General features: G+C 41.7%; 1 protein-coding gene across 2 annotated transcripts in view; it reads right to left on the reverse strand.

The window, feature by feature from the left end:
• FGF13 (fibroblast growth factor 13) overlaps nucleotides 1-15132 on the reverse strand; it is a gene marked incomplete at its 3' end in the record, with an annotated part of 258163 nt that overhangs the window by 110341 nt on the left and 132690 nt on the right. The window contains exon 2 of one of the 2 annotated variants that reach the window (XM_082004244.1): nucleotides 6187-6354. The exons of the other annotated variant lie outside the window; for it this stretch is intronic. Coding sequence (XP_081860370.1) covers nucleotides 6187-6354 — 168 coding nt within the window. The remainder of the gene's footprint in view (nucleotides 1-6186; nucleotides 6355-15132) is intronic. 2 annotated transcript variants of the gene reach the window in all.

Below are 15132 nucleotides of genomic sequence, written 5' to 3' on the forward strand. Positions count from 1 at the left end.
TTTTAAGTTTAAATCTAAGGAAAATGTTGAATTCCCAGCTCTGTGATATTTCCACATGGCTAGAAGTGTCACGGCCCAGAATCTTCCAAAGATAATAGTTAAGTACCTAGTGCTCAGCTTATTCAGTAGGCAGTTACTGTTACTAATGCTGATGAAAAGCCCAAATAGTTTTGAGAATCAAGTTCTTCACTTCCCATGTTATAGTGGAGAAACATTAAATTTCCCTGCTGCACAGCAGTGCTATGAGGACAAGCATGTTTGTTCGTGAATGGTTATGGCCATAAGGACCATATAAACTCCTAAGGGAGTAAGAAAAGAAGAAATCTAACTAAATTCTATGAGGTGGTTCTAAACTCATTTGCAGACAAGTAAATATTGAGTAAATCTTGGATTTTTGTGGAATTACTCAGAATTTACACTGCCTGAGCCTGAACCTGAGCCAGGCCCAGACTGCGTTCAGGTAAGCTCATTAAATACATCCCAACCCCTTTGACTCTGCCGGGAGCACTCACATGTTTAAAGTTAATCGTGTGCTTAAAGGCTTTGGAGGATCAGGGCAAGAGGGCTCAGCCACTTACAGGACTGAGCTATTCTGCTTTATGTACAAAGCATCTGAAGAAAATAAGAGTGCAGTTGTCACCACTGCCTCCCAGTGCCCTGAAATAGAAGGTTATCGTTTAATCACTTGAGTCAAAGTTGGTTTCTCTTTGAGGGGGGGAAAAGCCATTATAACAGTGGCAGCTTCAGACCTTTGGCTTTTATGGTCTATGTCATTCCTTTTTAGATCATCCTTCACTACAGATATGGTCCCATAGCTGCAGCAACTCCATGTGTATCCAGACAGACAGGATTTAGAGCTTACTTTCATTTAGCATTGGACAAGGCTCAGGCATTGCTCATTGCTTCTTCTTGCCAATGCAAGGAGCAAGACACGGTCAAAGCTTCACGTTCCCCACTGCAGGACCCGATAGGTGAAGGCAAAAGCAGAGTCAGGAACAAGGTTTTGCTGGGGGAAAGGCTGATGATAAGAGCACTGAGGGCTGCAGGGCCCAACACCAGGCAATAGCAGACTGCCTGCCTCCCTCTTCTCTCCCTGGGATGAACTGCTCCAGGCCAGACAGCTTAGTCGCAGTAGGAAAGGGTTAAATATTCCTGTTGGCAAGAGCCTTGGCAGATGGGATATGCAGTCTTCACTTTTCACCTCCACTGAAAGCAGAAGACATGATGAAAAACATCATGGAAGATTAGGAAATGTGATTAACTTAGTATCAAGGGACAGTAACTCTGATAAAGTTTATAAATAGGATCATATAACTTAGTAGGAGCCCCTACTCAATGAACCAGTGAGTTCCTTTCAGGTGGCTGTTGGTCCAGATGAAGTCTGAGGTTTAATGCACCCACAGAGCAGATGCTAAGCCTCCTTGCTTGTGTCTCACAGCCAAGTATGCCAGGTCATCTCAGACATGACCATCACAGGCAAACGTACCTATGTTTCACATGGCTCATCTCTATTATTACCCACTGGAATACAAAGTCTTTTTCAGTTCTGAACAATATATAAAGTTTAAAATCCTCTCACAATTCTCCATGTGAACAGGTTCTCCTCCCCCTTCTTCTTTCTTTTTCTCTTCTAAAACGCAGAAATGCACATGTATTAACATAATTAAATGAGGGAGCTGGGCTAATGGGACTGATTGGTCTAGAAGAAAAGTGTATAATTAGAGTGCCAAGTAACAGTACTATCAAGGGTGACACAACACTTGGAGCACCAAAGGGACATTCAGTATGACAACATAAGGGCTCTAAATTTCTGCTGGTGACAAAACCGCGTGTGCACATGGAGTAGGCAGAAGAGCCAGCCTCCCACATAATGTGCTTAAATGTCCTACCTTTCCCTCCTCCCCAGAACTGGCTTTGCCAGTCATCCCATTGCTAAGGATGAAGATAACAAGCCATTGTCAGGGGCAACCGCAAAGCTGCTTATTTTACATTAGCATCCTTAACATTTTCCATCTAATCAGATTTCCTGTTGGTTGAGGAAAGCTGCCTTTCCTTATTACCAGCTGCTATCCCAGATTTCCCTCTCCCCATCCCCAAAACATATTTCGCCATGCTTGTCTGCTTTTCTGTGTAAAAAGGTTGTGTATGCCTGGAGGGAGACTAAATGTTACCAAAAAAAAAAAAAGGGGGGGGGGGGCAGGCAAAAAACCCCACATGAAAAGAGAACTGTGGGCAAGAGGCCAAGACTCTTGATTATGTGACTAACCAATGGGTGTTTTTAAAAAACATTTCTCTCATTATAGCCCCTCCTCTGGATGTAATAACACAACTCAAATTAGTTTTCCAGGAGGAGACTTCTTTTTATGTAACCATGTTTTATACAGATAGCAGCAGCTTATATTTAAACTATTTAAGAGAACAAATAGCTGCAAGATGTACTTCCGATGGCCCTTCTCCTGCTAGCAGTGTATTCTTGGCTTGAGGGAAGCTGCAAAAAACACTCTGTATTTTGCTGCTGCTTGGATGTAATTGTAAACAATGCACAATGCCCACAGGACCTAACATCCAGGTAAGGATGTCGGGTCCACTTGTTTTATTGCATTTGAGAGATCCACGACATTGTAAACTGTAGAATGACTTTGACAAAACAAAGCTGGAATGATGCAGAATAAAGTGGTTCATCTTTTAGCTTAGTCCAAAGTTTCCCACAGCGTTAGGAAAGGCAGTATCCTATCTGAACTGTGATCCAGACTGACAGACATCACCCTGCTGGCACTGGACCTAAATGGAAACTTCCACATTTTAGGAAGATAATGTTCTTGTGATTTCCTATTGTTCTCCTCCTTCCTTCCACATCTACCACTTAAAGACTGTCCTTGCTATAGTTAGTGGACCAAGGACCTTCTAAGTGTCCTCCAGGTTGATATCAAATGTAATGTCCCTGGACCTATTTTGCTGAGGTGTATTTGAACCGTATAGGTGCTGTGAAAAATTACAACATTGCAAGCAGGCAGGTAGGGTGTCAGAAAAAGAACAAGAAACTAAGACAGGTTAATTTAGGAAACATGGATCTAATTTTCTTATTCCTTCTTTTGCTTTTAGAAATGGGCCTGAGATATGAGAAATGACGGGCCACCTGGTTGAGATACCAGAGTGAGGTGGTATTTAAGTCTTTCAGCAAATAGTAGAACATTCCCCAAACATCCCTACAAAAATCCAGGAAAACCTTTTACCTGGTATCATCATACATGCCTACAGGATTGAAATCCTGAAGTATTAAGTGAGATGCCCCAAGCATTAACCCTGTATGAAAGTGGTTAAGAAGTGCAGAGAAGAAATCCATCGTCTAAATGAAATACTTAAGACAAACAGTTGCAAAGTTAGAAACATGCAGGATTTCCTATGTGTTCCCACATCATTACTTAGCAGATAAAAAGGTACATTTTAATATTCTCTGCAGAGTCTTTCAAGTCTGCAGTTTTCCATAAAACTTCCATTATGACATTTTACTCTGAGAGGTTTCCTAATAGCGTCTTGGTTGCCATACTTTCCAGTACCTTCAAAAATGTGTAAATTATGCTACAGTAACAGGTTTAAACATTTATTTTCATTCATCCTCATAGCACAATTGAACTGTTAACTGCTGGGTTCATACTAGAAGGTATTCAGGTAGCCACTGAATACCTTCAGCCACTCCATTAACTTCAACGGAGTGTTTTAGTGTTTGCACTGAAAGCATAGATTATTTCACACTCAAAATTTTCGAAGCTTCATGCAACAAACCACCATGGGTGACACACACCAGTCTTTCAGTGCGTCTAACACCATTGCCAAGCAATTCACAGATTTTGAAGAAAAGGACCACCGTGGCCCAGGCAATTTAAGCTGCAACAGAGGCTAAAAGGATTCCTAAACATATATTTTCCCCTCTCATGCTAGAGGCAACATCTTTCACAGAAACCCATATAGAAATTGCACAACAATAAAAATTTATACCCCTATGAATTTCCCATCAACTCAGAGGGGTTGTGGGATAAGTCAATATGGCCATAGCTTCTTGTGCTCTGTCTAGTAATGCAAAATTCCTGGAAGAGAGGAGGAGGGATAAAAGGGGAAGGGGAAGAGACGTTCATCCTTGTATACTGCAGTAAAAGATGAAAAGCTTTCCTCTTAGAACTAAACATTTTCAGTAAGAATGATTAACAGTACCATATGCCATGGAGGAAGGAGTAACACAGCTGTTGTTGGACAGAAAGAGTACATAGATTTACGGAGAATCTAAAGAGCAACTGTTGGCTTCCAGGTGACAATACAGCAGAACTGATGCTCCCCAGGTCTTCACTTAGAGCTTGCACCTGCAAGATCTTGAATTCCGCAACATTGAACCAACCCATGCCCCCAGGAGACTCATGCCCTGGAAATAAAAGGCCCAGCACAACTCTGCTTTCCTTGTTCCTCTTGAACATTACATGCCATTAGCGTGTAAATTGTTGATTTATACAATGCAAATGATCAGACCTAATTAAGAGCTAGTCCCCAGCCAGAATCCAGCTCCCAGTATAAGCTCCACTGAAATGACCACCAGCTTCTGCTGGGGTTCCACATGAGCACAAAGAAAAAGTAAAATACAGCATGTGAGTCAATGATGCCACATTTAGCGCCCTTCTCTTTATGTCTCACCTTTCATCTCACCAAATAATCACTTGCCCAGGACGCTGAGCACCTCTAGCAGCTCAGCTGTCATCATATCCCTAGAGGGGATCATATCCCCTTGACGTGAACAGTTCTGGGCTTGTAATTTACTCATGAACACCACAAATCCTGACAGACAATAGGAAATTCATTATATTTGATAATCCAGAAGAATGCTATGGGATTGGAATTCATCTTTCCTTCATGTTTACTGAGTTCGGAATTACAAAAACACAACTCCTACCAAATCAGCCCCCGAACTGAGAGGAAAATTAGGCTTCATGTTTTCAAAATCCAATTTAATATTCAGTTATATCATCACTGAAACAAAAATCCTCTCTCCATACCTTACACCAGTGTTTGTGTCAGACTTAATATTTCTGGCGAGATGAGAAAGAAACACTATTTTATTTACATAAAAGACACAGATCTCCCAGAAGTGGTGCAAAGAATATTCACGCAAAATTTGGGGTATATACCAGGAGAAAGCAATTAACTGAAATATTTTGGGCTAATAGTGACAGCTCAGCAACCGATGCCCATCATTATAGAGAGAATAATACAAGTGATTCATGAGAAAGGGCTCCAACCTGCTCACTTTGCCATTGTCTGCAGACTCACTTGTGGCAGAATCCAGCCCTGAATATTTCATCTTAAAACACATCTACTCGCAGTAGCATTATTTGTCTTGGCAGATACTGGAACTTGCGCAAAATGTAGAAGTCTTACCATGTGGAATATGAGGCAGGAATGCAAAACACATATTGAACAATAACAGAAAATATTAAAAATATAAATTAAAATAGCTTAATCTTACATATACTAGATGAACAAGTTAAAGATACCTCATTGGTAATTTCATATTAGTAAACACAGCATTAGAAGAGACCATACCTTTGCTTTATCTGAAAAGGAAAACATTCTACTTTTTTTTTTTCTGCTCTGCATGCATTTCATTTTCCAAAATGCAACCGGGCGTGCATTACATTCAAACTTCATCCTGCTGCACTGAAGTACAGCTGTCATGAGCATTCTCTAGCGCTATGCAGAAGCCTTATGGAGTGAAAGGTGTTGGGGACAAGCCGAATCTGAGCCTAAGTGCCATATTTTCAGCAGAGTGCAGCTTCAGAAATCTTACTGGAAAGAACCAACCAGGAATTGATGCTGTTTAAGTAGCAAGCAACTTTTGGCAGCCAAAAAAAGGGCAGTGTGTAATGATGAGAGCTGAAACAAACAAACTTTATTTAAGAAAAAGCAGCGTCATTTTACTTCTTGTCTAGAACAATTCCGTACATGGCTTATATTAGAGTGTCCCGTGATAGCTGAACCAGACACTAACAGGCAAGCAAAGGGGGACATGGAGTGCATCGCGCTTCCTGCATCAGTTGCACTACACTGACACAGGCTGGAAAACACACAGCACACTCTAGGGACACACATGGAAAAATAAAAATAATAGAAACAAACAGAACATGGATCCATAGTGCCACAAACCTTCTGGCTCTGTGTTCTCTTTGAGGTGCACTTGCTTCAGTGGGCAGCAGAAGATTTCGTGACACTTAGCACGAAAAGGGGACTCTTTTTTCTTTAATTCCGCAGATTGGATCGAATCTTGCCGTAACATAATGTACTCCTGTGTGCCAGGGGGAGCGTCATCCATAACTGTGGTCACCACATAACAAAATGAACTCAAGTTAGAGCTTGAGGAAAGCAATCTGGAGAATTAAATCAACTATATAATGTTAGGGTGGGGGAAAGAAAGGAAGGGAAGAAATGTTTACAGGAAGGAAAATAAAGTTTAAAAGTATCTTAGTCATGGTGGTAGAAGGGTGGGGAAAATATTTACTTTTATAGGCAACGTTTCTCATAAACATCAACACTTCACATTGTTCCATGCAGCTTTAATAAATAGTAGAGTAACACCCTGCTCCAAAAAGCAACAACAAGGACCTCTCTTACGTCTTTTCTTTATTCTCCTAGAGTACCTATATCTATTCTGCATGCAGATTAAGGAAAAAAAGCAGACAAAGCATGCTTGTATTGCCTAGCCATAGGCAATCTCTACGTTAACATCAGGAAGTAATCATTCCACATCTGCAGGTAATGCAACATCAGTGTATCTATTCCCCAAAGTAAAAAGAACATGCCTTTATCAGGATATGTAATTATACACAGTTCCTTAGAGCAAGGATGATAATCCAATGACATTTGACTTGATCATCATTTTCAATGGATAGAAGAGTAGACGTACAAAGAGAAAGCACATTAATCCTTTTGATGGTTTTCTTGTAAAACAGCAAGTCATTTTTTAAAGTTGATCTTATAAATCAATACTGCCATTAATAATATAAATGGTATGCAGTCTGAAATGTTTTCTGAATGGGGTCAGACTATTAAATGGTAAAAAGATAAAATATATAGCACACAGAAAGCTCCAGGTATCTCAAACTATTACACTACCAGAAAGAATTGAAACACTTTTCCTCTATCTAAAAAATGAAGCCTTAACAATGGAGATAGTGAGATTCTTTGGCTTACAGCTTTAAGGCACAGTTCATCTCTCAAGAACAAAAATGAAACGCTTTTTCAAAAGACAGTCTCTAACCACTACTAGTTATTTATAGTGTGATGCAGAGGTATAAAACCACAGCCAAAACCAAGCTGAGATTCTCCAGCTCTGTAGCAAAATAAAACAAAACATCCAAATACTAGGAAAGTAAAATTCCGACAATGAGGAAAGTAACTATTGCTAGGTTAGTCTAAAACAGCAGATGCACTAGCACTATGCAAGTTTATATGGGTCTAGAAGTGTTGGCCATTAATTCAAATAATTTAACTGTTTCCTAAATATCTGTGCATGTAAAATCATTTTTAAAAAATGTCAGATTTAAGCATAGATCCCCTCAAACAAATATGATCCTCTTGCATTTTCATGCGCTTGATTTTTTGTCTCCTATCAAGAATGGTACTAATAAGAGCCACATCTAGGTGATAAGGGATTCAACTTGATAGTCTGTCTTTTCACAGTGGGCAGTCACTGCCTCATTTCAAGACCTCATTAACCCACAGGAGACACTTTGCACCTTCGCTTTTGTTGCTTCATTGGACTACATGCCGCATCAGTAACACACAGTGATAATCCATATAAAGTGGCATTAAAAGGGACGCATGAGCTTATAAGAAAGCACAAGTGGTTAAAAAAAAACCCAGCAGGTCAGTGGAGCACAACGTCTGGGTTGCTATATAATTGCTCCCTTAACAATACTAGTTTTACTTTGGCTTGTTTGAACGGTATGTATGTGTTCATGAAACATACTGACAGCCCTGAGACCCAAGGGCAATTGCTGGGAATAATTGCTAAGAGTCAACGCCCAAGATAAGTCAAAGACTAGCAAGCCCTGATGGGTCACTCCTCCAAAAAAACACCACGCGGAAGCTGCTGTTGCTGGTGTCTGCGTCACGCCACCAGCGAGCTGCGTGCAGTGCCACCGACGTCAACGGTGTGGGAGCCCTACGGCACGGCCTTCTGACATTTACAGGGATAAAGCATAATGTGCGCTGTGAAACACCGATAGCCAGCAGAGGAGTGAACTGCACAGCTACCTTCTGCCGGCATGCTGGCTGATGCACAGCGGAGCATGCCCTGCTGTCAAAACCTCAGCTCTGGGCAGAAGGCATGTCCCTGGGCTGACGCTCTGAGAGGCAAAGTCCTTCCTGAGAAGTCCCGTTTGACTGCAGGAGCTCAGAGGATTACTCGCAAGGTTCAATGCTACGTGGTGCTGGATTGCCACTTCAGTGGAAAAAAAAGCAGAAATCAGGCTAGCAGCTGCTAGGGTCTGAACAGGTCTGCCGGGGCGAAGGTGATTACTCAGAGGTATGGCTTAAGGACCTGTTCTTCCAGCCACAGGAGCTGTTTGGCACTGGGCTATGATTTCTCAGCTCTGTAAGCTCAGAGGGCCCATGCAGCATCTGCAAACCAACTCCACGGACTGATTCCATTCATCAAGTGTTGGGCAAATAGTTGCTTGACATCACCAGGCAGGTCCACCCCATCTCAGGCAAGCTCAGTAACTAAGACAGGTGGAGAAGATATAACTGGTCCTTTACCAGTCACCTGTACGCTCAGATCACCACCTACACACAGATGTATTTAAATGTGAATAAGCCACAAAGAGAATCAGATCTTCAATAAGTGAAGAACATGCTGAAATCAACAAAAGCACATTGGATTCGGTGTAAATGAGTCTTGGTTTTGAGGACAATCATAGCACTGACATCTGGAGCAAACCCTAAGAACCACAGCTCTAATAAAGCCTTAATGCTGGAATGATGTATGGATAACATAAATGATGTCAGTGTTCTGAAGGGAACAGCCAAAACCTTTTCTTAACATGATAAATGTCCTCAAGTCAGGCTGAGAATTTATTACAAAACTAGGAACACTCCCTGACCCCAATGCCTCCTTTTCCCTGCTATGATGACAGCCAGACACCCTCACGGAGCCACTGAAATCACAGCTACAAGACCTCAGTTATGGGTCCCAAGAACCAATCCACACAGGGATATTTCAACAACACAGAATCTAATGTAAAAAGCTTAAAAAACCTGATGATGTCCATTATTGATGACTAAAAATAATCACTGCACAACCATGAAAGGATCGTTCTTAAACAACTGTGAACAAACACTTTAGAAAAGGGAGAAATATCACCAGGAACCTGTTATGATTTTGCTAATGGGATAAAACCCACACTCATTAAAGAATCACACCTACACCAGAGTAGGAGAGAAATGGTAAGTTTCAGGGAATTAACAAAAATCCAAAGCAGTATTTACATACTGTGCTATGTGGAGCAAAGGACATTGTTTTTACTCACCTGTTCCCTCCACTACAGACTCTGCTAATTGCAGGATCTAGGATATGCTTACACTCCTCTGTGTAATGCACAGACACACAAGCTAGCTTTAAATCAGCTAATTTGGGTAGTAATCACAAGCGAGCATCAAGCTCAACAAGGGTAGCAGAAGACCCATGAGAAGCCTGGCAGATGCCCAACTTCACTCCATCACATGGATGCTGTTCTCAAGTGTGGTTAGAAGAAACCTTCACTGAGGCACATCTACATTTCCTTGGCCACCTTCCTGAAGGCATAATCATCCCGCCAGCCTCCAATATTCAGCTATGCCTCAGTTGTTATACTTCGGCAGCTACTCACCCTAATGTACTCCCCATTCTTACGGCTAAAACACCTCAGTGGGCTACATTTCCATCTTCCCGTGAGTAAAACAGGGTCAAGACTTCATGTGTCATGGACACAGGTTATTAAGATACTAGTAAGCAACTTGTACATTCTCAGTTGGAAGATGATAAATAAATACTTCATAGCTTAAAAAAAGTAAATAAATAAAAATCTTTTTTCTTCCCTCACCCTCCCCTTAGAATTTGATGGAGACTGAAAACACAGCAACTGTGTATACGTGAGAGGAATTTGCTTAGCAGTTAGCATAAAACAGCTGCAGTAACTATTATGTTTCCTACATCAAAACATTCAACTTGCTAAATATCACCCTGTAGCATATTCCTCAGTTTTTTTAAAAAAATAATAAATACAATAATAAAAAGTTACTGTCAACAAGCCAGTAGGAAAAAAATTCCTTCTTCCTCTAAGCCTTACTGAGAGAGGGGAAAGTGATCTTTAGGATGACTGCTGGCACCAGGATGTTTTTCAAGATAAATTCAAACATGTTTACTTTATATAAACACACCAGCTAAACACTCTGCTGGTTTCTGTCTTTCTTTTATGTCCAACTGCATTTCAGTCCCATCTAGAATTGCCAGAAACCATAACATCAACTCTGTCCATAGGTCTTGGCTTGGGTTCCAACTGAATAATCTCTGATACAATTCAGAGTTTAATAAAGCTGCAAGGAAGCATCTTTCCCCCCACCCCCAGTTTTATGTGGAGAGGCTTCAGCTCTGCTAGCTAGAGGCTGTAGCAACCATAGTATAAATATGTATTAATATCCAGGCAAAAGAAATCCCCATGTTCCTCTTAGACTGTTGTTCTTGAATGTACAACACAAACATTTTATACTTCCAGGGATCCATTCCCTCCTTGAATGACCTTTCAGATCATTACTCGAAACATGAATTTCCTTTCTCCTCCTTCAGTTCTCTTACTTTTCTTAGTCTGGTTAGTTTTACATGCTGTGAGCTCCAGTATACTTATACTTGCAATAAACCGGTTTCTCTGGCATTTTGGAAGGACTAAAGTCACAGTTCTACACTAGATCTTCAAGCCATGAAGAACATTAGAATGTCTCTTAAATCACGCATCCACAAAGTGAAGAAAATGCCCTCTCTTTGGCACAAGGGAACAAGCTGGGGAAAAAAAAAAAAATCCCCCAGGACAACTCTTTCTTGGAAAATAAGAGCAGCAGCACATGCCTCACCACTGTAGCCTGCCAGGCTCTGCTGTGAAACAAAATGGTGATGCCCACTGAGCACCTCCTTCATCCTCTGCCTCCTCCACTCACAGAAAGGCAAGAAAGGTCACAAGTTACCCAGGCCCCTGAGGCTGTTTAGAGTCATGTAGGAAATGTTTTTTTCCTTTTAGAGAAAACATTAGGATACCAAGTTGCTTTCAGCTCCTTATAGGAACAAATCTGAAAAAAAAAAACAACCCTCCAAAATAACTTGCTTGAAGAGATTGCCTGCAGGACAGGGAATGGCTAGGAAAGTGAGGTATTTTTATGTATTTATTTCAACATTTTGCCAGTTGAAGCAGCTGATGAAAAGCTCTCAGGTGTACATGCAATAACAATTCCCAATGCTTCTTTTTGTTACTGCTTTGTTTTCTCCCTGATTTATTCCAGTTGAAGGTGTGATTTTTGTTATCCACCTGAAAAATATAATGAACTCAGAGCACAAAAAAATACTTACAAGCTAATTAAAAAATAAAATAAAATTCTTTTGTGGGCTTGTGATACACTCAAAAACTCGTAACAGCAACACAGTCTACCGATACCATTTCGCCATCCAGCTTTGCCAAAACCCCCATGAAGTATTCTTACCAGACAGCCCTGGCACTTCTGTGTCACCCAGAAACCTTACTTTCATCTTGCATCTGTGTGCTCGCAACTTTGAAGTCTGGTTGACTCTGACTTCACAATGAAGACAGGTATCACGGGAAACACAAGCAGCCAAATTCTCCAATTTTTATTCACAACATTTCAGCCATTTCTGAGTCCCTCCTTTCCCCCCACTCCTTTCTTCCCTGTACACCACCAAAACCAGGCAACACACTAGAAACACACAAGCTCATTCAAAGTTAAGAAACAGAACAGCAAAAATACCTTGTGGAAGACACAACTTCTACCTTGAGTTTCTTTAGACGATATTTCAAAAGTAAAAAGTCACTCAAAATTAAGACTCTCATTACATCTGGAAGCTGCTGCTGGACGGGGTCCGTGATGGATGAGAGCCTGCCAGCGACACGGCAGCACAACTCGCTCACTTCTCTTACTGGGAAGCAGTGCCTGATCTTTTGTTCTCAAAACAATACTATAAATTCCCTCTATAGTGACTATTTCTCTGTGCTCATTTTTGAAATAATATTAAAAGGACAGCTTTATAGCATGCATGAATAGAGCATAAATTTTGAGGTTGGCAATAGTTGTCTCTAAGAGCTCAGATACTTAGAGTCTCGGGGAAGCAAATTCCTTGTTTAATAGAGGGCTTTTGCTGCTTGAACTAATGATCTTTCAAACTGCTGATCTAAATTAGATTGTGCTGCCTATTAGGAGTTGAGGCTTTTGGGATTCAACTGTATATGGTCTAAGAGCCCTTTTCTGTGTCTGGCGGGAGAGGGAGGATAAACTCCTATTTACGGCATAAATGTCACAGGAATATTTAAAGATCACCACTGATGTCCAAGTAACAATCCTTATGCTAAAGCCAACAACCCAGCTCCTGCTGTGACCGCAATGTTAAGGCAGAAATTCCCAAATACTTATATAGGCAGGAGCAGCCTAGACCTCAGCATTTACCCAGCCTCTGGGGAAGGATCCCCATCCCGCATCAAGTATCGGTTTTGTTCGTTGTATTGTTTTTTTGTTACCCCAGCTGCAGCTGCAGCCAGCCACGCTGGCTTGAATCTCATCCAAACAGCCCCGACTGCTGCAGTCACAGCACAGGCTGCAGCATAAGCATCCCCAAGGACTTTTGCCAAATCCTAATCCTACTTGGGGGCCTCATTCCTAGATGGAAATGAAGCATTGGACAGAAATCCCTTCTGCAAAAGGCTGCCAGAGGAGATGGAGTGCCACAGTCCTACTCCCAGGGCTTGGTCAAGCATGTGCAAAGCAGAACGTCCCATCTGGCTCATCAAGTGTGACACCTTCTCCCCCAAGAAAGTAGGGACAAATTTCTCCTCTCCAAGACAGCGCTCTTCCCTACTTTAGATGCCTCATTGGTAGTCATTGCACAATCCCTTCCTATACACTCAATAAAATCCTTATGAGAGAACCAGGAACAAAGTGAGCTAAAATGATGCAGTTAAAGCCCATTTTAGGCAAAACATTTCATTCTGAATTAATTCTTAAGGTTTGCACAATCCTGTCTTCACCCCCACATCAAAGAATTTCACTGATGATTTTCGATAGCGTTTTCATTTTCTTCTTTGAATTTACTTTCCATTGAGAAATATCTTCACTTCTAAAATAAACAATATTGTCTTGCAATCAAAATTGAAATCCTGCAGCCTTTTGAACACATTTCCTTCAATGTGAGCAGAAATTTCTAAAATTTGGATCCGCTGAAAAATTCTGAAATATGTTCTCTTCAGGTCAACCACACAGAATAATTTTTTCAGATCTTCCAAAAATATTTTCACAGACCACTCCCCCCTGACCTAAAAGAGTAATTGGATTAACTGCTAGCGGTAATAAGCTGTTATCCTCTAAAAAGACTAGCCAAGATAAGGCTGCATTTAGATCCTTGTGCATAACAAAGACAATGACATCAAACATCAAAAACGTGTTGATAAATTTTGCTAAGAACAAACCTCCTCTCTCCCTGCGGAAAGGGCACTAATGTTTCTGCACATAGCCTTTTTTCCTAGCTGTTTCAGGCACCCGTCTACTATCAAACAGCCTTTGATTAACTCTAACCTGGCCACTCTTCACTACGCAGTGATGCAGCTGCCTATAACCAGGATCTCGCTGTGCCCACACGCAAGAGTGTGGTTTGGGAGAACCTCCGTTTCCTCCCCAGGTGCTGCTAGGCAGTGCTTTCAGCCTGCTGCATGTGAGCTGTGATAAAAGAAGACCCGCACTTCTGCTCATCAAGGGCTAAGTAACAGCCACCATTTACCCTCCATTGTGCAGACCCACTGCCTTTCCCTTCCCAGACACCGGGATCTGCAGTTTTGCTATGCAAGATGGGTGCCTGCTCTCACTTGACTCCGCAGCTCAGTTCACCATTTTGCCGTGCTTGCCACTGAATGAATAAATATTGTTTCCCTCCCTACTCTGAGTGGCTTTCTGCTTTCCCCATCTGCTAAAATAAACGCAAGCTGGCTGCCTTCCAAACAGGTGGGTTGCTCCATGCACCACAGTAGACAAGATAGTAATTTACAGTGTACTACTCATTTTTCTGGAGCGTGCATATCAAGAGCAACAGGCACACAGACCAGTGTACAGCAGAGCTGTAAGCACACAAGAGGTTTATCAGGGATCATGGAGAAGTAGGGGCTGGCTTGAGGGAGGACACCGAAATGGCAGGGCCTGCTTGGCCAGCTTCAGGAGATAACCCATCCAAACTGCACAGCCACCAAAAGATGTTGGATCTTCAGATCAAGTTCTGGCTGCGGTCTAAGGCACCAGCACGCAGCTTGTGGATCAAGCATTCCTCTTTCTGCTGCAAAGACGCGAGGAAGGAAGCCTTGTGGACAACAGGAGGAGACGGGACGCAGCCCCGGATGGAAACAAGAGCTTGCTCACACCTCTACTCATCCTTACCTACCTCAAAACCCACTCTGACTAGCTCAGTGCAGAGAGTATCCTGGAGTCACACAATGCACAACAGTGAACTTAGGTTTCCCTCCATTGAGAAAGTTTGGGAGAAAAAGCAAGGAATGCCACTGTTTCTGAAAGAATATCCTTGCAGTGTGGTGAAAAATCAGGCAAGCAGCGGAGGAGGTGGCAAGAGAACTGCTAGAAAGGTCCAGGGATGAGTGGGAAGCTAACACTTTTTGAGAGCTTTGGAGAGCTATAGTTCACTACGTATGAAATATTAGAATGCTCTTGAGCAATATTACTTTAATAAAAAATTAATAATTAATCTAGTGCTATTTGGAGCTAGGAGAACAGTTTCAAATGACACAGGAAGTCAAGAGAAGTGGGAATGCCTGTAGCTTTTTTCTTCCTATTTATAGATCA

Source organism: Phaethon aethereus (genome assembly GCF_964289735.1).
Source record: "Phaethon aethereus genome assembly, chromosome: 10".
Lineage (NCBI taxonomy): Eukaryota > Metazoa > Chordata > Aves > Phaethontiformes > Phaethontidae > Phaethon > Phaethon aethereus.